Here is a 21,059-nt window from a genome sequence, read left to right on the forward strand (position 1 = left end):
AAGGTATCAAGAACATTTTTCTCAAAGAGTTGAATAATACGAAATCTGAACACTATGTCCTGATGTTTTGTTGTTGCATAAAGAATGAGATGATATATTTGCAACTTTTGCAGCAAGATACGCGATCCTGTTGTTGTCACAATGCCGACATTCGTCCTCGAAGGATTAGAATGAATGAGGCCAATCCTCCGAACGTTTCGAAATTTTTGCGGTGATAGACGGAAGCGCGAGCGAACCTTTGTTAGACAGTCCGCATTTGCACAGAGTTGGCCGCAAGCGCAGAAATCAGTTTTAGCAGCGAGCAGAAGTGTCTGCGGTCCGGTGCACAGCTGTGATTAATACGCGTGTGGCGTGTCCATGTGTGGACGGTAAAGGTATCCCCTAGGTAGACAGGAAAGACTCTGTAACCTGAGACCGCGGAGAGAGAAACGCGAATAGTGTACGGAGAGAAATCGATACCGAGCAAGTTCTTGTACGGTCTCTCAGTTAGGCGGTTCTTGCGAACAGTAGACTTCCTCGCGAGTTCGTTCACCGGTACAGCCACGGGCGAAGCCAGTATTTCATCGACTCGACGTATTCGATTCACTTCGATCCGGATTGTAATTGCGAATCGTCGCCGTTCTCAGGTATTAATCGTGAAACTGGATGCCGAAACTTAATCTACGAATGAACGAGGATCATTTCTTACAAATGTTTATTTCGATTCGGTATATACAAGTCGGTTTAAGAAAACAGATGTACCGTTGACATTGATCGAATACGTACTAGGTGCCGCCAATGTTATTCGCATACGCGCGGTTCGCAATCGAGTTGCGCGGACGTATGGTCCGACCCTAATTTTCTACCTCGAGTGAACACATTCGTCCGAGACTGCTACGGTGGTCACCAACGCCGTTGATTCACCGTGGTGTTCCGGATTGATCTTCGAATGAAAGCGCCTTTGACAAACGTTCCCTTACAAAAATATGACCGTACGAAATTTGATCGAACGTCGCGGTAAAAATGGAACGCGCGTCTCGCGAGGTTAATTGCTTTATACATGGAATACTTCGGGTAAGTATCGTACGGGCGACGATGGTTATATTGCCGGAACCGATTCCGGACTGCTATCGCAATCATTGTCTAACAACGACCGTCGACGACCAGAGAAAAGTCAGGTTCACCGTGCAGGAATGGAGACACTCTTGCTCCACAGAGTTGCTCTGCTATATTTTCTTCTTTTCGGAGGCGGCGTATTCCGTGCCCTCGAACTGTCTCAGATGGATCTGCGCATTTATAATGTCTCGATTACGTGATCGATGCGCGAAGATAATAATTGATTAGACGGGCTCACCTGTAAATGCAAATTGACTTCCGCCGAGCGACTCAAATACGGAAAATTCCCGCCGCTCTTCAGGTGCGCCAGTTTCGCGTTCGGATAGCACTTGTACACCTCTTCCCTCACGGAGTTCGACAACGCGTACTCGTCGAAAACGTCTATGATCGTGATAGGCAGATTGCATACCTTCTGCGGTTGCACGTAGCAGTTTGTGCAATTCATCGTCAGCCGAGATGCCAGCTCGGACTGCGTTAAACTCTCCAACTGCATACAAAGAAGTGTTGTCTCAAGTGCTTTGGTAAACGCAACAGAAATGCATGCAAAATACGTTACGGATTTTTATACGTAGCAATTTCATTTTTAGCATATCAACCCTCTATGACACCGTGCAATTTTGTATTGTTCAAGACCCGTTTCATTTTATTTGTAGCAATGTCAGATAACAAATACCCTTTCCACCATGAAGTCTATGGCCTCCACCATTTCGCCGTCAACCCTGTCTGTCACAAAGTTCCCCATCAGCATTTTCTTCAGCACCAACGACGGCAAGATCCAGAACCTATGATTCAAATCGATTATGCGTACCAGAGAGCAGAACATTCGAGCAGATAACGTATCGCGTTCTGTTATTAGTTCACTTATCGCGAATCCGGTGATGAAACAACGAATTCTCCGATCTCTAATTACATGGGAAACCGACATCTATACTTACACCGCCGCGGAATCGTTGTAATTGAACACCGTCGTATCGGTAAATGTGTTACAAAGTATCAACGAGGCTACTCTAGGACAATGAGCATTAAACTCGGTGAACTTCTGTGCGAGAAAACCACCTGCAACGCAAAATTCGTAAGCTTTAAACAACGCGATATTTTTTTTAATTTTTTAACATGTGCAGTCTGATTCTCAAAACATAGTGATTCATCGAGAACATCCTGACCTAACGAAGCGCCGAACAGGTGCACCTTGTCCAATTCCATGTAGTCTAAAAGCTTTCTGAAACCGTCGCACCATTCCTTCACGTTCCAGTAAACCGGTGGCTCTGCCTAAAATTAAATTTTCACAAATAAATATCGACGTTTTACCGAAATAAAATACATTCCAACCATTTAAATTGCTTGCCGATATGATGCGATATCCTCTGGCCGCCAAACCCAATATTTGTTTAAAAAATACGTCCGCGGTTCCGCTGACCGGTGGAAGACATACCAACGGACATTTTATTGTCTTCGGGCTGGAGTCGTACACCTTCCAACCCTGCAAAAAAAAACAAAAAACAAAACAATTAAATAATTGCATTGCCAAGAGTGCATTGACTTCCTTTCAAATCGTGTGCCGGATGGTATCGATTGCGCTGTTCCTGTTCCGGGTCACGAACCGGAACGCGGGAGAGTACGAAACACGATTCAATAAAAGCGCATTATACTCTTTAACCAATGTTTTCTTCGACACGATTATTTCATTATTAATCTTCGCATCGCGGCTGGCACGCGTAATCCAAAACATCTGCGGCACTTCGCTATGGATTTAATCACAACCTCGACAAAGAGATTCATTTGCATCTGATCGCAATTCGAATCGATTATTTCCCCTCCAGTTAACTCTACGCCGTGTTTATTATGTTACCCGGTCTCGTAAATATTTTATCTTTCGAAATATTTCAATTGCATTCGATCAATGCGTTATCGATAGTATTGATGTTATTAACGGTGGCTGCGAGTTTCGATTCTCGACGGACGATCCCGCCGCCGAGACGATCGACGATCTTTCAAATTTCAAGAGCATCAACGGACGAAATCGTTTGAAATCGGAGAGCTACGTTACCTTGGTGCCGTCGGAATCGACGACGATTTTCCTCAGCGGGACGGAGCTGCGGAAGCTGAGGTATTCCTGCGATCGAGACAGCTCGCTCGAACACGACATTTTTCCGCTTTCTGCTGACTGTTGATCACGCTGCTTATTTATCGTCACTGAACTACCGCGATTCAGTGTTACCGATATCTGGAATCGCAGACAACGGTGGAGAGAGAGAGAGAAAGAGAGAGAGCAATGGAGGCCACAGATAACAAGAGTTCGAAATCAAGATTATCGTAGGTAAATGCACGAAATAAATATAGTGACAACAGCTTGTGAGCTCGATAAGCCAGTTCTTTGTTCGCAAATTGGCTTAATAGCGAGCCAGTTGCCTGATCAGTATGAAAATATAGCTACCTCTCAAGACCAGGTTATACTCTGGACGTTGTTGTCTGTACTGACGCGCGGGACGATCATTTCCGTTGCTCTCAGGATGTTTTTTGTTCGACGAACAACCGAGTCTTTCGTTGACAATTCGAAAGGTCACATCACGTTAACAACACCGCTCCGTGTGAAAGAATACCGACGCAGCGTCAAGTAGTTTACACCCCCTTTCGAACATCCTCATAGTTGCCAGCCATCTTTCTGTCTCTTTCTCGCGCACGACCAACTCGGTTGCATCGTGCTCGACGATGATACTGCGTCTGCGCAAATGTTCCACAGACTTAGGGGATCCGTGGACGAATCACGATGACACTGGACTCGTCACAATGCTAACACCGCTTTGTTGCTTGTACCACAGGTACAACGTTCGAACTACTGCCATCCAAAAGTTTGGTTAGTGATTCACATGTACACGATACGGAATCGCCTGAAACATTAATTTTGGCAAAATCGGAGCCTAAAAAGCCAAATAGAATGCACAGAACTGTTCGAAAGAATCTGTTGCATCGATGTCACGTAAGGAAACCAAGGGACAACAACGCAAAATATAATTGGTTAACATAAAAATTAAGGAAACTTCGAAGAGCAATTTATTATGTCACGCATTGTTGTTATTCGTTTTTGTATACAATAATGACACAGTAGATTCTCCTGAACAATTCCGTATGCTTAGTTTAGTTTGTCATGGCTTAATTTTGCTGAAATTAATGTTTTTAGGGGAATTTGCATTATGCAGATGAGTGTGACTGTGACGCCTCTTGGGGAAAAAAAGTAAAGCTCAGTTCGATGTCCGTACAGCGCCAATTCGGGTAGTGGCAAAACGCTCAATCTGTTAGCTACATTATTGACTGTAGATTTGAGCTAACAGTTCGATGGTCTTGCTGCTACACTAATTGGCGCTGTATGGACATCGAACGGTGATTAATTTTTTATCCACCAGAGGTGCTGCAATCGCCCGCAATATAAACAATGCGGGATAACCTAGAAACATTGATTAGGTTAAGATAAGGGTATACAAAACGAAACCAAGGGCACAAAACTCTTCAGGAGAATCTTCATATTTTTCTTCAACCTCCCGCAACTAGGCTCCGCTTTTTAGGCCCGTGCTTTTAACAAATTCATTCCATCCTTCCGACTGAAAATTTGACGGTCCTGGAATCTGCACACCTTCGGGCCTCGGCTTGTTCCGTTAGCGAGGGTCGGTATAAAAATTTTCTTTGCTCTGAATGGCTGACTATTCACTGCCGAGGCAGGATCCACTGTGGATTGGATGCGCAGTAAAATGGCGGGAATGTTCGCGCCAGCTTATGGAGTAAAAAAAGCGTGCAGGAATAGGTCTAATTACTGTATCATCCGACCCTACATCAAAGTTGTGCCATATTGTTGAAAGATAAAGGGATTAATATAGAGAAGAATAAATCACAATGGAGGGAAACTTAGTGTTGATCCTCAACGATCATCGTATCGAAGCGAACAAAGAGAAACTTGCGACTAAAAGTCGTTATTTCGCTTCTCTTTTTTCGGGTAATTTTAATGATTCCAACAGCAAGGAGCACACAATAAATTACGATATCTCCCTGTTTATTTTGAAGGTTGTCTTTACTGTTCTCGAGTTAATAAAATAAGTATATCTGGTCCTTGTGTGGTAAAGATAATTTTTTGAAATTTTAGAGTTTCGTCGAATGGATTCACGACGATGATGAATGTGAAGATTTTCATTGCCATTCCATAAAGCAATCCATGACAAAGTTTATGGGAGATAACTTCACGGATTTAATATATTTGTTGCAACTGAGCGTACTATTTACGGTTGATGAATTGAAAAACGATATTATAGATATTATAATTTTGTTCTGGCTGGTTCCAGAGAAAGTAGTTGATATTTGGTTATTGACACAAGAGTTGTGTATAAAAGAATTACAAGATATCTGTCTGTCTGTATGTTTAGAACGTTTCGAAGAACTTCCTCCGATTTCTCTTGTTGATCTACCTACAGATAGCTTTCTTAATCTGTTGCAAAATGTTAACGTAACAGCATCCGTCGAATATCTGAAATTGATCAGAAAAGAATGGCTATGGTGTCATGAGGTAATTAGCATTCTGCTGAAATCTTGTGTCCGTAGCAAACTTTAAACTCTTAATTTTAGCATATTCCACATGTGGCAGAGGAGAGACATCCTAGATTCATTCAAGCCACAGTTGGATACGTTCAGAGTAGCACGTCAAAAGTTCCTAGCACAGATGCATGTTTATACACTTGGGATGGTACCAATTTCTCTAAATTTATGCAATTAAGAAACGATCTACTTTCAGAGAGATGGATGAGTGGAATGCAAGTAACTGGTAGAGGTATAGATCTCCTTATTCCACATTTCAGTTATTCCTTTGCGTAATGAAGACAGTACTTGTTGAAAACATTTTCTTAGGTTTCAGTATATACACTGTGGGTGGCGAGATGGGTATAGGTACTGGAAAATTTAATAATTACATTTGGAGGTACTGTCTAATATCCAAGAAGTGGTACTATTATGCAAAATTGCCAGTGCCAAGAAGACATATGATCGTTGCATTTATGGACCATAAATTGGTAATCGTAGGTGGAGTAGGGAGACACAGATTGAAGTTGTTTACCGTGGATATTTTAGATACTCATAGAGGTGAAGAACGGTCAAATAGAATTTTAAAAGATCCACGATCACTTCAATCATATAATCTTTCAGGCACGTGGAGCAGTGGAGCAAGAATTCCCGAGGATTTCATACAGGTTCCTTATTACTGCGTTATGGATGGAAAATTGTTTGTAATAAAGTCGGAACTCTACATTTATTATCCGGAAGAAGACTATTGGGCGACTATTTCAATTAATCAAAAACCTTGTCTAGTTAAAAACGGCGCTTGTCTCGCTTACGACGCGTTGATGTTTCTCGACAGTCGACCAGACCGTTCAGCCGAGACTGTTCTATTGAAAATCGACGTCCTGAGAGACGAAGACTGCGAAACAGATTCCGACGATTCTCTAACGGATTCAGAATCAACTGATACAGATATAACGGATACAGAAATAACGGACGCAGAAATATCGGACATACTATCGGATGCAGATATAATGGAAACAGAAATCCTATACGAGGATGACGATTATCAATTCAGATACGCCGAGGTAGCTGGTATCGGTGTGGTGATAGTTAGCAATCGTTGCAACAAAGGTTATCGGTATCTGCGTGTACATACAGAATTGAGACGAGACTTAGAATCCACAATACTTCCACGAATACAGTGTTTCAACTTCATTGATCCGGACACTTTGTACAACACAGTGTAATTCTATTGTTTCGTATTTGCATATAAACTGAAATTTTCTACAAATTTCTATGTCATTTGTACACCTTGAAAGGGAATGGGGGAGGGACACACACACACACACGATCAAGATGGTATATTTGAATCATATTTTATTTATCGTAAATTTTGTAACGGAAGCAGTCTTCAAACAAGTATAACACGACAGTGCGTATGATTACATGGAATAAGAACGTACATATTTCAACAGTACTAATTGCATCGTGCTTGACAATCTCAGCAAGACAAGATGCGATGTGATGTTCTGCTGGATGTCGAGGATGCTGGCTGGCTATCCTGCCGAGATTCACAGCGACGATTCATCGTTTCAACTCCGTTACTGTCGTTATGCCTTATCATCGTGTACTTAAAATATGCTAATTCGTGTATGCAGCAAAGCTCGTAATTAACGTATAGTTTGCGCGTGCTATCCGTGTACTTGCTCGATTATCATTCAGATTCTTCTTCGTTCTTCTCCCACCTTTCGCCGTGCAACGCGACACGAGTTGTGTTCCATTTGTTGCGAGTATGATAAGCACACAAAAAGAAAATACAGCGTTCCATGAAAATTTACATATAGAATAAGTGTGTGTATGCGTGTGTGTAGGTGTGTGTTTGTGGTTTCCTTTTTTCTTTTGCGGATATAATGGTTCTCTCTAATTTCTCTTTTATACACGAACCTTATAAATACCACCTATCGAGAGCGACAGCTCGCAAGTCGCAAATTTTTTACAGTCCGTTTATACATGTTTTTCTCTGATCGTTATTCTCTCGTTTAAACATTGTAGAAGCTGAAAACAGACGAATTAGAACCACGTGTAGACGCGGGTAGAGGCACATACATAAGACAACAGCATAGAAATCGGTATAGAAAAGACAGATCGGACCAGTCGATCGAAACTGATCGGATGTTAACCCAAACCTTGTCAGTATTTAGCGATCCCTCAACGTGTTGTAATCACTGTTCGCTGGCGCTGGTCACGTTCAAGGCGAACGCCGCGTTCGTTTCGCCCTTCTTGCCGATCGCACGGGCCACGTATTGGCCGACGTCGCTGGCCGTGCACGATTTGATACGCAATTCGAACGATTTGTCGCCGTCCGAACTGAAGAGGTACCTGCTACTAGATTCTGGGATCGCTTTTCCGTCTTTCAACCACGTTACTGTGCAACACAAATTCAAAACGACCATCAATCGAACCGCAAATACACGTTCATTACCGATCTACGCTCTCGACTGCCGATCTCCATACATTCCTGCCTAATACAATATGCGGAGTGAACATGCATATGAGAGTAAGAATTTTTCCACAGAGATCTGCAGTCTAATTATCACCAGAGAGAAATCGGTACGCGTGCAGAGTTTCTCACTGAAATCGTTCCAGCGAATGTCAAATTCAGAAATGAAATTTGCATCGCCGACAGTTTTTTTTAAAACGCTTCAAAGTGTCGATTTCAACGAGACATACCTGCAAGAATTTGACTCAAGGACACCGTGGAATACTGACCTTTCAAAGGCGCGGTTTCAGTCTTGCATGTGAACGTAACCGATTCGCCTTCGCTCACCGTTGCAGATTGCGGGAATGTCGTGAAGACTGGGCTCTTCGGTTCCTCGTTTGGAACTGCGTATAAACAAGAGACTCGAAATTAGTATCTAATAATCTCAGACGGTTAATAACGTGTATATCGGGATGAATCGCGTACCAAGTACGTTTAATGTGCACGACGAGAAACTCTCTCCCGCGTCGTTAAACGCCTCGCAGGTGTAGGTACCGGAGTCCTCGGGGAAGATCTCGGCAATGTTCAGCTTGTAGATGTTCGCCTCGTTGCTGTACTGGAAGTCTTTGCCCGGCTTGATCTCCTTGTTGTTGTGGAGCCACACCACGTCGAACTTCTTCGCGCCGATTATTCGACAGCTAAGGAGCACGGTTTCTCCGTCCTTCACGAACATGCTGGTCAGGTGGTCCACGATCTGCGGGGGCTTGTCGTCGGTCTTCTTCTTCGCGGCCGCGTCCGCGTTCGCTGGACGAGAAATAAAGATTACAGAGGGTGTTCCAAAATTATAGCGCTTCCGGGAAATAAGGGTTTGCTCGGATCATTTGAAGTTACTTTGTCCGCAAACGCAATCCGCGGCTTTGTTTACGAGCGGACAATCACCTTTCACGGTCAACTTGCAGGAGGTGTTCGCGGTGCCCATACTGTTGGTCGCCTGGCAAGTGTACTCGCCCTCGTCTTCAGGGAAGACTTCGTTGATCACGAGGGTGGCCACACCGGCCCTGTACTTCAGGTCCATGATGCCGGACGAGCTGAGCGTCTTGCCGTTCTTGGTCCAGGTGACCTGTGGCTCCGGGTCGCCGTCGACCTTCGCGGTCAGCTCGAGCTGCTCCCCGTCGTTGATGGTCAGGTCGCTCAGCTTTTTCGTGAACGATGGCGCTCTCATCGAGTCGTCCGGTGGATCTACGAAAGCGTCAACGTGCAGAATCGGTCGATTATACCATCCTACGGTTTTCTGGATCGAATTAGCAACGCGTTCTCTTACAGATCAATTCTTTCGTGCTGGTCCTGGAACGAGATGGACTGCCGGTGCTGTCGAGGCCGTACTTCTTCACGCTTCGTCTATCCGAGCTGGACTCTGTGGCCTGCAGCGACAAAAGATATGATTCGATTGCTTGTTCCCTTAATTCACGAATCTTATCGAGATACGAAACCGTGTCAAATTATTCCTGACAAGATAGTTATGCTACGTCCTTGATCTATCGGTTACAGAAAATGTCCGGGAATCGTTTGACACATCGTGTACCGCTTGTATTGATCGGAGTAATTACTTTGTAGGACGAGGATGATGTGGAATTCTGCTTAGTGGTGGAACTACTATAATTCGAACTGCTAGAGTAACCCTGCTGGGTGGTGGAACTGTAGCCGCTGTATCCGCCGGATTTGTGGATCGTTATGATCGGCGGTGGCGCCGGTTTGATCGGTTGCTCGATGAATCTTCGATCTATGAAAGAAGCGGCATTATTTTCAGGTATAGTCGACCCGAGAGTCGTCTCCGGACTCCGAAAAAACATGCTCGAGCCATTGCACGTCGGGGCGTATGAAAATTTTCTTCGTCTCCGTTGCTACGGGACAAGGTCGCGGGTCAGGGTCGTACAAGGGGTTCAGAGTTTCATAAAGGTTTTCGTGCACTCTTCGCACGTCTGCCTGTTACATTGTTTAGCCTCGACTACGCGGGATATTTATCATCGTCGATTTCATCGGTAGGTTGCAATTTTTATTTACAGCAAGCGTCGGGGGTTCGAGTCGCGGCGACAAGCAACAAATTCGGAAATCCGCAGCGTCGGGCAGGCAAAATAGGTACGCGAGGTTCATTCTTGCTCTTTGGTTTCTACTGTTTTTTTTCTTTTTTTTTTTTGGTTTTACTGACATTTTTCGGGGAAAGCATCAACGAACTTTTTCTTCAAGCACATGTGTATTAAAGCGTGCGGGGATGGGAGCACGGGGGGCGATAGAAACAGCGTTATATTTTATGTCGAAATTTCTCTCTTATGATATTTGTCACATGTTCGCGTAACAATGAAGCTTTGTTTCATGCCTGGACGGGGCCATCGTTGCATCTTTAAAGCGACTACGATTGTTATTTCGCAGGAGTGAAACGGGAATATCCAAAGCGGAAGAGGTCGGCGTGCCCGTTCGTTTCGCGCGGTTTTTCGGAGGCTTTAACGTTCGGTATCCTGCGGATTGCTCGGGCTGGGGGTGGGCTAAAGCCGGGCGGGGCGGGGGCGGGGGCACGCTGCTCATTTTCCAAGGTACACCGGGTCTGCAAGTTCGAAACAAGATCAGTGATCGCGCGCCGAATCGTCGGGGGCTCGACGTGGAATGGCTCGCGTTCGCTTTCTAGCTGGTTCGTCGATGGGAAACTCCAACCATGCGGCTACTCGGCATGCGCCTAATCCGGACAGGGGCACAGAGTTATTGGCAAAACGAGGCGAACCGCTGCGGAAAATTAGTTGGTCCCCGGAACGAACGAAACGCACATTCGTCTATGAAGATTTTACGTGCACCATCAACCCAAAGGTTTACAACGAAACGCACAAGAGGAGATTGCGGACCGCGATTCTGCAAACTGTTCTCTGCAATTTACGGCGTGACGTGCCAGCAATCGCGACAGATTAATCCTCGTCGTCGTGGTTCTTCCGGACCCGGAGTTCGAGGCCTGATTCGACCGTTCGACAGTCGAGGCCGTCTGCCGTTTGTTTATCAAAAAGTGCGGTAAGATAACGGCAATAACAATACTAATAATAACAATGATGACAATAACAGCAAAATTTTAGCTCGAAACGTTCGTGCACATAAGGGCCCAATCACGGGGCTTCGCGGGAAGGCCCAACCCTTCCAAGGTTCTACGAGGGCAAATCGCGAACGACAGAAAATACCGAAAAATCGGCTGCGATAGATTGCTAAGACGTCACACCGTGTAACCATCAAAACATCATGGGGGATTGCATAGCAGGTGAGAGGGGTAGAACTCTACCTCCGGAATGTAGGAGGTCGTGCGCTAATTTAACTTGCTCCTCAGTTTCTCCAGTGCCTACAAATAAATGTTGGATGAGTTTCGTCGTGACCACACGGATTACGTGTACACCCGCTACTTCCATAGCTCGGCGCTATACCGCATACGATAGGTGTCGTGGACGCATGTACCTTCCACGATGACGACGCAGGTGGTCTCGTCCTTTCCATGCTTGTTGGTCGCAACGCAACGGTACTTTCCGCTGTCCTCGGGCTTGCAATCGATGATCTCCATCGTGACGACACCGTCCGCGTGCGTCATCGCGTAATGATGCTTCGAGAGCTCGTCCCTGTCCTTGTACCACTTCACGGTCGGCGGCGGGTTGCCGCTCAAGCAGCAGAGCAGCTTGCAGGTTTGCCTGACCTGGATGACGCGCGGTCGTAGCAAGAACGTGAAGCTCGGCGCCGACTCGATCGTCTCCAACCAGACGTTGTAGCCGAGCGGTTCTCTCCTTCGCACCGGGTGCAGTTCCGGCCTGTACTTCGGAATCTCTCTAGGCAGCGCTGCGGGGAAAAACGGCGACCTTTTCGTGATTGGTTCTCGAACAGGCGTACAAGGAAGCTAAGGCGGGGACGAGGAACTTACGCTGCACGTTCAGGAAGACGACTTCTTCTCTGTAACCGTAATGATTCTCCGCCCTGATCACGTACTCTCCTCTGTCCTCGAGCTTCACTCTGTTGATGATGAAGGTGTAGTCCTCGCCGTGGTAGCGTTTCATGAACTTGACCGACTGCCGCAGCTCCTGGTTGTTGTGGAACCACGTGAGAGTCGGGTCGGCGATCGCGATCACGCGGCAAGTGAACTTCACGCTCTGGCCTTCGTACGCGAACGCGCTCGTCGGCTTGATGACGAACCTCGGCGCAGCCTGTCGTCGGTCTGTAAAGCGTTTTCACGGACATTAGCTCAGTAATAACTCATAACATAACTCTTAAACGAAGTTTAACGTTTCGTCCCTTACCGAAGCAAGAATCGTAAATCTTGTACTTCTCGACCAGCAGCTTCCTCAGGGAAGAGTACTCCGCCAGACGGCCAATCGGGAGCACGTACTTGTCCCAGTTCTCGTATTTGGCACGCAGCCTGTCCCTGAACTTCATGTATCGGCTACTCGAAATGGCTTTGGTTCTGTCGCTGTGGTCGCCGGTCAACCATGCATGCAACAGGCACTCGTGGGCGGTCATACGTTTCCTGAAAATCGACGGAGTGTTAGGAACATCGTTCGATCCTGTTCTCGATCCGATTAACGTACTCCTTGTTCTTGATGAGCAGCCGTCTGATGAAGTCCTTGCCCTCTTCCGAGACGTCGCGGAACGCTTCTTCATCGAAGTCCCAGTCGCAAGCCTTGACGTTCTTCAGGGTCTCGATGTCGTTGTCACCGGCGAACGGTGAGAGGCCGCTCAGTCTGCAATCACGTTTAATTAGCTTCGTTTATACTCTCTGAGAGAAGCTGGGTCTCCCTAGTTCGACGTCCTTGTAAAACAATCTCTCGATATTTTTTCAAGAAAAATTATTAGGTATTATAGTCGCAAAGTTGATAGCTTTATTAACAGGCATTTCGGGAAGGTACCGAAATTTGTTGAAATAATGTCGATCGCCAAACCGCGGGCTTTTATACAAAATAAAAATTATCTGCATGAAATGCAAGAAATAGAAACTGAAGATAAAGATTCCTCTTTTTTAAATCGTTTCAGCAGATCATTAATAATACAGTGACGCTTCTAAATTCTTTTAACTCTTCTACCGTGTTAAATTGCAACTGCTCAGTTTTGCCATAAATGCATACAAATTTGCAGTCTTTCTTCGCAGTTACAGATAGCGAGAGATTCGATTCGACAACGCGTCGAGCTAGAAGGAGACCTCTCGATGACGCTGAAGAGAAGACGAGCTTACAGAACGTATGCCAATACACCGCAGGCCCACATGTCCGTGTAGAAGCCGACCGGCTCGCGCTCGACAATCTCAGGAGCAGCGAACTCGGCTGTGCCGGTGCTGATCTTGACCACTTCGTTGGGATCGAGTTTCGTGGCCAGGCCGAAGTCGATCAGCTTCACGTTCGTGCTATTGCGCATCTGGCACATGATGTTCTCGGGCTTGATGTCTGCGGAGAGAATGCAACGATTAGACAACGTGACTAACGAGATCGTTGCAGCGAGTGTCACGCGGAGGAGACTTCTTACCCAAATGTATGATGTTCTTCTCGTGCATGTGTTTAACGCCCTCGCAGATCTGCCTCATGTAGTTGATCACCTCGGCCTCGGACATGGTGTATCCCTCCGCCGTGATCCTCTCGAAGAGTTCACCGCCGGACAAGCTGAACAAACAGAAGGCCGAGATTACGGATAAAGCGAGAGTCTATAGGATCCGTCGAATCGAAGTTCCGTTTTAATACTCGGACTGCGGGGCCCGGGTCCATTCGGACCCGCAGCAGAAATATTGTACAGTAATGTCTCCCATACTGACGCTCAGATTGTCCACTAAAATGGACAATTTGGGAGGAGGAGATACGATTATTCGAGCCTTGCGGCTCGTTTTTATAATTGTGGACAATTTATGACTATAACAATAAACCGCAAGGATCGTATAATCGTATCTTCTCTTCCCAAATTGTCCATTTTTGTGAACAATCTTAGCGCCAATTAGAGAGACATTACTGTATTTAGTTTCAATCGATTTCAATTTTCACGCGTCTCAAGCGAACTTTATACGAAGACCAACGAGTCTTAATAAAGATAAATAAATATTAATATATATATATAAATTAATAAGTAACAAGAAGTACATTAATATAATAAAACGATCAAACAGACGAGGTGCCGAGAACGTTGCCGTGGTTCGGTCTAGGTACTCACAACTCGAATATCAGGACCATCTCGTCGTCGTCCTCGAAGGCGTCGTGCAGGTTGATCAGTTTCGGGTGGTGGAGCTGGTTCATGATGTCGATCTCCTTCCTGATCAGCTCCTTCTCCATCGCGTGCGACACGGGTATGAACTTGGCGGCGAATATGTTGCCGGTGGCTCTCTCGCGGCACCGATGTACCACGCCGAACGCGCCGGTGCCGATCTCCTCGAGGATGTCGTATCTGTCGTAGACGGAGAAGTGCTTGACCTCAACCGGCTGGGGCACGTATTTGCTGTAGACGTCGAAGACGAACTGATCGTAGTCGGACGGTTTCTCGTCGCTTCGTCCGCGGATCTTCTTGCCGGCCGCGTCCACCTTGTACTCCTTCTGCTTGAACTCCCTCTTGACGATGCCCTTGGTCGTGATCAGCGGCGTGACCTCGCTGGGATCGGACCTGCCGTAGATGTTCTCCGCGCACACCCTGAAGTCGTACTGGTGGCCGGCGCTCAGCCCTGTCACCGCCATCGTGCAGAACCTGGTGTTCCCGACGCGGATCCAGCTGGTCATCGGATGCTCCCGTTTCTCGACGAGGTAGTTCGTGATGTTGCTGCCGCCGTCCCAGACCGGCGGCTTCCAGGTGAGCGCGAGCGAGTCGTGGCCGACGTTGTCTATCTGCGGGAACCGCGGCGGGTCCGGTCGGTCGCTGATCTGGATCTTGATGATCGCGGTGTCCTGTCCGAGGTCGTTCTCCGCGGTGATGCGGTACGGGCCGGAGTCGATTCGGCTGCCGTCTATGATCGTCAGCACGGCGTGCCTCTCCTTGACGTCGACGGTGTAGTGGCCGCCGGACTCGATCGTCTCCCCTTCTCTGACCCAGCTGATCTTCGGCTTCGGGTAGCCGGTGAACGGGATCTTGATCACCACGTTCACGCCCTTGTCGAAGAACGCGGTGTCCCTGAACCTCGGCGGCACGTTCAGCTTCGGCGGCGTCTTGATGAACAGCTCGCCCTTCGTCGACTTCACGCCGCACTTGTTCACAGCGCGGCAGAAATACTCGTCCGCGTCCTCGCCGAACACGTCGTGGATGACGAGATTGTGAACCTCGCCCTCCGAGTAGATCTGGTAACGGGATCCGCTGACGAGCTCGCGGGCGCCCTTGAACCAGGTGATCGTGGGCCTCGGGGTGCCGATGATCTTGCACGTGAACGTCGCGTTGTGGTTCTGCACGCAGTTCACCTTGTGCAGCGGCTGGATGATCTCGGGCGGCTTGGCCGCCTGCGGGTCGGTGATCTTCACCGAGGTCGAGGCCTTGGACTCCGGGCCGAGGCCAGCGGCGTTCTGCGCGAACACGCGGAACTCGTACTGTCTGCCCTCGATCAGGTTCGAGATGTTGATCTGCGTGGGCAGGCAGATGGCCACGTTCACGCGCACCCAAGTCTGGCTGCCCGCCTCGCGTTTGTCGATCCAGTAGCCCTGGATCTTCGATCCGCCGTCGGACTCCGGCCTCTCCCACGAGAGGTTCACGAAGTCGCCGCCGACCTCGGTCACCTTCGGCGTTCCCGGTGGTCCCGGCGGATCGAACGGCGCCTTGGCCTTGATGGGGCTCGTGCCCTCCAACGGCGGGCCCATTCCGTTGTCGTTCACCGCCATCACGCGGAACATGTACTCCTGGCCCTCCGTCAGTCCTTGCACCATGAACGAGCAGTCCTTGCAGAACGAGGAAACGATGATCCAGTGCGTGTGGCTGACGTCGCGACGCTCCACCATGTAATGGGTCACGCGGAGACCGCCGTCCACCTTCGGCGGATGCCAATACAGCGTGCAGGTGTGCTTGTTGATGTCCGTGATGTCCAGAGGTCCGGTCGGAGGTCCCGGCAGCCCGGTGATGTACACGTTGAACGATCCGCTGACGCTGCCGCTGTCGTTCGAGATCGAGAGGTCGTAGACGCCCGCGTCGTCTTTCTCGATGTCCTTGATGAAGATGATCAGATACTCGTCGAACACGGTGTACTTGACGTGCGACGTCTCCACCACCTTGCGGTTGTCCTTCTTCAGGGTGATGTCCATCGGCTGGTCGCCGCTGTAGTAGATCTTGATCTTCGTGTTGTCGCCCTCGGCGAGGTACAGGTCGTCCGGCATGCGCTCGATGCGTGGCGGCGTGCCGATCTTCAGCCGGCACGTGGTCGTCGCGATGCCCAGCGGATTCGCCACCTGGCAGCTGAAGTCGCCGGCGTCCGCGTCCATCACGTCCGATATCACCAATCTGTAGATGCCGTCGAACGCCTCCGTCCTGAAGCGGCCGCCCAACGTGATCTCTCTGCCGTTTCTCAGCCACCTGGAAAACAACGGTGTTAGAGTGTCCGAAGATGTCGAGATGTCTGATACTTCGGTCGCCCGAAATGATCTATCCACGGATACTAAAAGAAAAAGGGAACAGCAAACGACACGAACTCATCGGACGACCTGATACGAAGCGAATACCGACCTGGCGGTGGGCAAAGGCTTCCCGGTGGCCTCGCACTCGAAGACCAGGGTCTTTCCGAGGGGTATGTTCTGGGTGACGGGCAACGTCCTGACGAACTCCGGCTTCTCGCCGCCCTCGACCTCGCAGATCTTGACGGGCGTGGTGCAGGAGCTCGGCTGGGATCTGCCGGCTGCGTTCACCGCGAAGATGCGGAACTCGTAGTCGCCGCGCTCGATCAGATGCATCACGGTGTAATCGGTATCGGTGACGTTGTACTCGTTGCACTTTGCCCAGAGAGCGCTGCCGACTTCTCGTTTCTCGATCACGTAGCCGGTGATGCGGCTGCCGCCGTCCGACACAGGTGCCTCCCACTTCAGGTCCACGTAGTTCTTGCCGACCTTGACCACCTGCGGTGTGCCAGGCGGCGACGGCACGTTGAACTTGCTCTTCAGCTTGAACGGCGCGGACGGTGGGCTCGGTCTGCTGAATCCTGCAGCGTTCTTCGCGCGGATTCGGAACTCGTACTCGTGCCCGCTCAGCAGATTGTAGCAGATATAAGTGGTGTCCTTGACGAGGTAGTCGTTCGCCACGCGCCAAGTGGTGTCGTCCGCGACGTCGCGGAATTCGATCTTGTAACCCTGAAGAAGAAGCGGATACCGTGATGCTCTTTGAAATCGAGACTCTGTCTTATTGATTTATTTATTGTATCCAACCTCTATCTTTTTCTGTCTTTTATTTTTCTTTTTATTTGGCAATCTTTTTATATTTTATATATATAAATATATAAATAATATATAATAAAATAATAATAATAAAATAATAAATATATAAAATATAGGGGAAGTTACTCATTAGTTATAAAATATTGCCAAATAAAAATAAAAATAAAAGACAGAAAAAGATACAGAGGTTGGATATAATAAGATGGCCGCCTTATATTCTGTTTGAAAGAGTGTAGTAGGCGATTGAGCAAATCGATAGAAGAGTGAACAGTGTTTACAATAAAGAACGCACGATTGAACCCAGTATTATGTCCATTAGTTCCAAGTTTTTGAATATGATGAAGTTCTCTGAATTTGAGATGAAATATTGGAGTATTCAAGTGAATACTTCATAATGAGTACTCCATTATCCAATAATGCTCTGGCGAATCAAGAGTCTCTTAAGGACCCTATACGCAACGTTGATATCATGTCTCTTCCTTCTCTGCTGAAGCGTGATTAAACTTAAAAAGATGAGCACAGGGTTGCAGTCCAACCGGATTGGACATTCTACGCACCTGTACTCGGGAACCGCCGTCCGAGATCGGTCGGGTCCAGACCACGGTCGCGTTCGAGGTGTCCCAATCGATGACACGAGGCTGTCCAGGCGCATCCGGCACCGTGAACGGGAACTTCGCGGTGATGGGCTCATCCGCCTGGAGCGGTTCCGAAACTCCGTACTGGTTCTCGGCGCGTATGCGGAAGTTGTACTGGCGATTCGGTTCCAGACCGATCACGTCGTAGTGGGTGTTTCTGACGAAGCTGCTCAGCTTCACCCAGTACTGAAATCACGTCACCCGGTCAGCACCGTTAACATGACCAAAGTCAAAGGTGAACTTACGCCAGCTGGATCGAACTTCTCGACGACGTAGTTCGTGACGGGCGAGCCACCGTCGTCGAACGGCGGTTTCCAGGACAGCGTGCAGGTCTCCGGTGTGATGTCCGAAATATCCAATGGCGCCTGAGGCGGGGACGGTTTGTCTGCGAAGCAAAACCAAGTGAAATCGATCGTGATTTTTATGGAACTTTTGGAAGATCGCGTGCTCTTTTCAAGCAACACTCACCGACAACGAGGACCTTGCAAGAAGCAGAGTCCGTGCCGACTGTGTTCGTCAGATAGATGGTGTAGTTTCCTGTGTCGGATCGTTTCGCCTTCTTGTTGATGAACTGCGAGGCGACGTCCGTCGTGTCGAACTTGATTCTGTCCCCGGTGAGAACCTCTTCGCCGTTGATCGACCAGCTTGGTCTCGGCTTCGGGTTCGCCGTGTACGGAACCGTGATCGTGAACGGTTCTCCGGCGATCACTGTCATGTCGCGGATGCTGAGGTCGGACGTGATCCTCGGCGGGACTGCAAATAGTCGGATAGTTAACGTGGGTTCTTTCGACCTCTCGGACAAAGAGCATACAGGGTGTCCCAAAATTACGTTACTTCCAGGAAATAAGGGGCTCCTGAGGTCGTTTGAAGTAACTTTTTCCTCGGCAAAAATGCAATCCTCAACAGTGACCAATGAGAGGAGAGCTCGGCTGGCGCTGGGCGGCCGAGCCAACGAGCAGAACTGGGCGGAGCCGAGCTCGCCTCTAATTGGTCAGTTTTAATTTAACCTTAACAACTCGTAAACGAAACTGTGAATTACATTTTCGCCAAGGGAAAAGTTGCACTTCGAATAAACTCAGGAATCCCTAATTTCCCGGGAGAAACGTAACTTTGGCACACCCTTTACAAATTAAGCCCTAAATAATAATAATTAAGACCTACATGGTGGCGCGCTGGCTCTGATCACTTCGGAGTTCGAGCTGTACGGTCCGCGACCGGCAGCATTTTCTGCTGCCACGCGGAACTCGTAGTCGTGGTTCTCGATCAGCCCGGTCACCCTGTAGGTGGTCTCGTGAACGAGGGACGGCGTGGCCTTCGTCCACTTGTCCTCGCTCAACAACCGCTTCTCTATCACGTAGCCAAGGATCGGGGAGCCTCCGTCGTGACGAGGCTTGGTCCAGGTGATCGTGATGCTGTCCTCCGAAGTCTCGACGCCTCTCGGCGCGCCAGGCGCGCCAGGCGGATCGAACGGATGCCTGGCCTTGATCGGGTCCATCGTGGTCACTGGATCCGAGGTGCCGTACTGGTTCTCGGCCATCACGCGGAACTCGTAGGTGCTTCCGACCGTCAGGTTCCTGACTCGAACGAACGGTGTTGTGATGTAGCTGCTCACCTATCGATGAAGGAACCGTGAAAAAAACGATTCGACAACTACAATAGTATCGCGACTTCGAGACGCCAAATGTAGCTCTGACGAACCTTCGACCACGTGCCCTTCGGCTCGCGTTTCTCGAGGACGTAGTTGGTGATGTCCGCGCCGCCGTTGTCCTTCGGCGGGTTCCAGAACAAGGTCAGAGCGTCTCCTCCGAACTCGTCGGCGTGGAGGTTCTCCGGCGGATTCGGTCTGTCGAGCACCTTGACGTTCAAGGTGGCCGTGTCGAAGCCCGAAGAGTTGCGCAATTGGAGTCTGTACACTCCTCCGTCGGATCGCTTCGAGTTCTTCACCACCAAACTGCAAACGAGAAATGAATTAGATCCCGAACGTCGACGCGTTCCCGTAATAACCTTGATAATATCTCGATTACCTGGCGTAATCGTCGGCCAGCTGTTGGTGCACGCGATGGTCGGTCTCGTCCTTGACGACGTCGTTGGCGTACCATGTGGCAGTGGGTTTCGGGAAGCCGATGTAGGGCACGTGAATGGAGAAGTCTTCGCCGGCGCGTACGGTGATGTCGCGAACTCCTCCCAGATCCATCACCGGCTTGTTCGGCTGTTCCTCGATGACAATAGGGTTGCTCGCCTTGCTCGGGTCGCTGTTGCCGACGTCGTTCACGGCGATCACTCTGAACAGGTACTCCTCACCCTCCTTCAGCTTCGGAACCGTGTAGACGTTCGTCGGTATCAGGGCACCGTTCACTTCGTCCCACTCGTCCTGTCCTCTCTGCTTGATCTGGACAATGTATCCTCTGATCTTGGAGCCGCCGTCGCTGCGCGGAGGACGCCAGCTCAGGGTCACCGAGTCCTTGGTGATCCTGTCGGGCTTCGGTGCATCGGGAGGATCGGGACGCACTGGCAAAGAACACACTCGGTTACTCTATTTCCTTCATCGATGGGACATCGCTGTCTTACTAGTGTGGGGATCAGGACCCCCTAAGAACATGGAAATTGGGAAAGCAGAAGGATCCCGTGCGAGGAAATTGATCTGCTATGAAGCGAGAGGCCCGGGTTCGAATCCGTGTGCCTTCCCTCTTCTCTCCCAAGATCCTACGCTAGTTTCTAACACTTACAACGCTGGTGTCCAGCGGTGATCGGCTCGGTAGGCTTGCTGGGTTTGCCTGCGCCGGCCTCGTTCACCGCGATAACCCTGAACTCGTACTTGGATCCCTCGTGGAGATCCTGTACCGTGAACGTGGTGTTCGGAGTCGGGTAATTGTTGACCTTCAGCCATTCTCCGCCACGCTCGCGCCTCTCCACGTAGTAACCTAACGAATCACGGACGGT

At 48.9% G+C, this 21,059-nt stretch overlaps 3 protein-coding genes across 20 annotated transcripts in view; 1 reads left to right on the forward strand and 2 right to left on the reverse strand.

Moving 5' to 3' along the window:
* Positions 1–680: 680 nt before the first annotated feature.
* Positions 681–3,728, reverse strand: LOC117224999 (maspardin). The gene is made up of 8 exons (XM_033478266.2): positions 3,530–3,728; positions 3,143–3,319; positions 2,441–2,575; positions 2,259–2,364; positions 2,031–2,151; positions 1,769–1,877; positions 1,334–1,582; positions 681–1,265 (listed from the first exon to the last, which is right to left on the reverse strand). The coding sequence occupies exons 2-8, from the start codon at positions 3,239–3,241 to the stop codon at positions 1,206–1,208; spliced, it is 879 nt and encodes a 292-aa protein (XP_033334157.1). The 5' UTR covers positions 3,242–3,319; positions 3,530–3,728; the 3' UTR covers positions 681–1,205.
* Positions 3,729–3,953: 225 nt separating this feature from the next.
* Positions 3,954–6,922, forward strand: LOC117224998 (uncharacterized). Its single transcript, XM_033478265.2, has 5 exons — positions 3,954–5,148; positions 5,228–5,644; positions 5,704–5,905; positions 5,983–6,213; positions 6,277–6,922. Exons 1-5 carry the CDS (start codon positions 4,981–4,983, stop codon positions 6,876–6,878), a joined length of 1,620 nt encoding a protein of 539 aa, XP_033334156.2. The 5' UTR covers positions 3,954–4,980; the 3' UTR covers positions 6,879–6,922.
* Positions 6,923–6,991: 69 nt separating this feature from the next.
* Positions 6,992–21,059, reverse strand: part of bent (projectin protein bent) — a 117,510-nt gene continuing 103,442 nt past the window's right edge. For 17 of the 18 annotated variants that reach the window (XM_076520218.1, XM_076520233.1, XM_076520220.1 and 14 more), the window contains 22 exons: positions 20,846–21,040; positions 20,144–20,627; positions 19,818–20,070; positions 19,281–19,731; positions 18,588–18,872; positions 18,365–18,504; positions 18,042–18,305; positions 16,784–17,400; positions 14,309–16,633; positions 13,637–13,770; positions 13,350–13,557; positions 12,709–12,861; positions 12,421–12,647; positions 12,048–12,338; positions 11,594–11,965; positions 11,424–11,480; positions 9,718–9,890; positions 9,432–9,531; positions 9,050–9,349; positions 8,597–8,914; positions 8,401–8,514; positions 6,992–8,056 (listed from right to left, as the gene is read on the reverse strand). In XM_076520218.1, coding sequence (XP_076376333.1) covers positions 7,854–8,056; positions 8,401–8,514; positions 8,597–8,914; positions 9,050–9,349; positions 9,432–9,531; positions 9,718–9,890; positions 11,424–11,480; positions 11,594–11,965; positions 12,048–12,338; positions 12,421–12,647; positions 12,709–12,861; positions 13,350–13,557; positions 13,637–13,770; positions 14,309–16,633; positions 16,784–17,400; positions 18,042–18,305; positions 18,365–18,504; positions 18,588–18,872; positions 19,281–19,731; positions 19,818–20,070; positions 20,144–20,627; positions 20,846–21,040 — 7,664 coding nt within the window. In that variant the 3' untranslated portion in view covers positions 6,992–7,853. The remainder of the gene's footprint in view (positions 8,057–8,400; positions 8,515–8,596; positions 8,915–9,049; positions 9,350–9,431; positions 9,532–9,717; positions 9,891–11,423; positions 11,481–11,593; positions 11,966–12,047; positions 12,339–12,420; positions 12,648–12,708; positions 12,862–13,349; positions 13,558–13,636; positions 13,771–14,308; positions 16,634–16,783; positions 17,401–18,041; positions 18,306–18,364; positions 18,505–18,587; positions 18,873–19,280; positions 19,732–19,817; positions 20,071–20,143; positions 20,628–20,845; positions 21,041–21,059) is intronic. The other variant, XM_076520217.1, reaches the window with a different exon arrangement.

Source organism: Megalopta genalis, chromosome 3, assembly GCF_051020955.1.
Source record: "Megalopta genalis isolate 19385.01 chromosome 3, iyMegGena1_principal, whole genome shotgun sequence".
In the NCBI taxonomy this organism is placed as follows: domain Eukaryota; kingdom Metazoa; phylum Arthropoda; class Insecta; order Hymenoptera; family Halictidae; genus Megalopta; species Megalopta genalis.

What these genes read in the sequence shown, in the direction of transcription:
- LOC117224998 (XM_033478265.2), top strand. Translation starts at nt 4,981, where the DNA reads ATGGAGGGAAACTTAGTGTTGATCCTCAACGATCATCGTATCGAAGCG. An exon ending in AATGCAAGTAACTGGTAGAG is followed by an intron (nt 5,906 to 5,982) that starts GTATAGATCTCC and finishes ACATTTTCTTAG; the next exon opens with GTTTCAGTATATACACTGTG. An exon ending in TATTTTAGATACTCATAGAG is followed by an intron (nt 6,214 to 6,276) that starts GTGAAGAACGGT and finishes ATAATCTTTCAG; the next exon opens with GCACGTGGAGCAGTGGAGCA.
- LOC117224999 (XM_033478266.2), bottom strand. Translation starts at nt 3,241, where the DNA reads ATGTCGTGTTCGAGCGAGCTGTCTCGATCGCAGGAATACCTCAGCTTC. An exon ending in TACAACGATTCCGCGGCGGT is followed by an intron (nt 1,878 to 2,030) that starts GTAAGTATAGAT and finishes TTTGAATCATAG; the next exon opens with GTTCTGGATCTTGCCGTCGT. An exon ending in AAGTCAATTTGCATTTACAG is followed by an intron (nt 1,266 to 1,333) that starts GTGAGCCCGTCT and finishes ATAAATGCGCAG; the next exon opens with ATCCATCTGAGACAGTTCGA.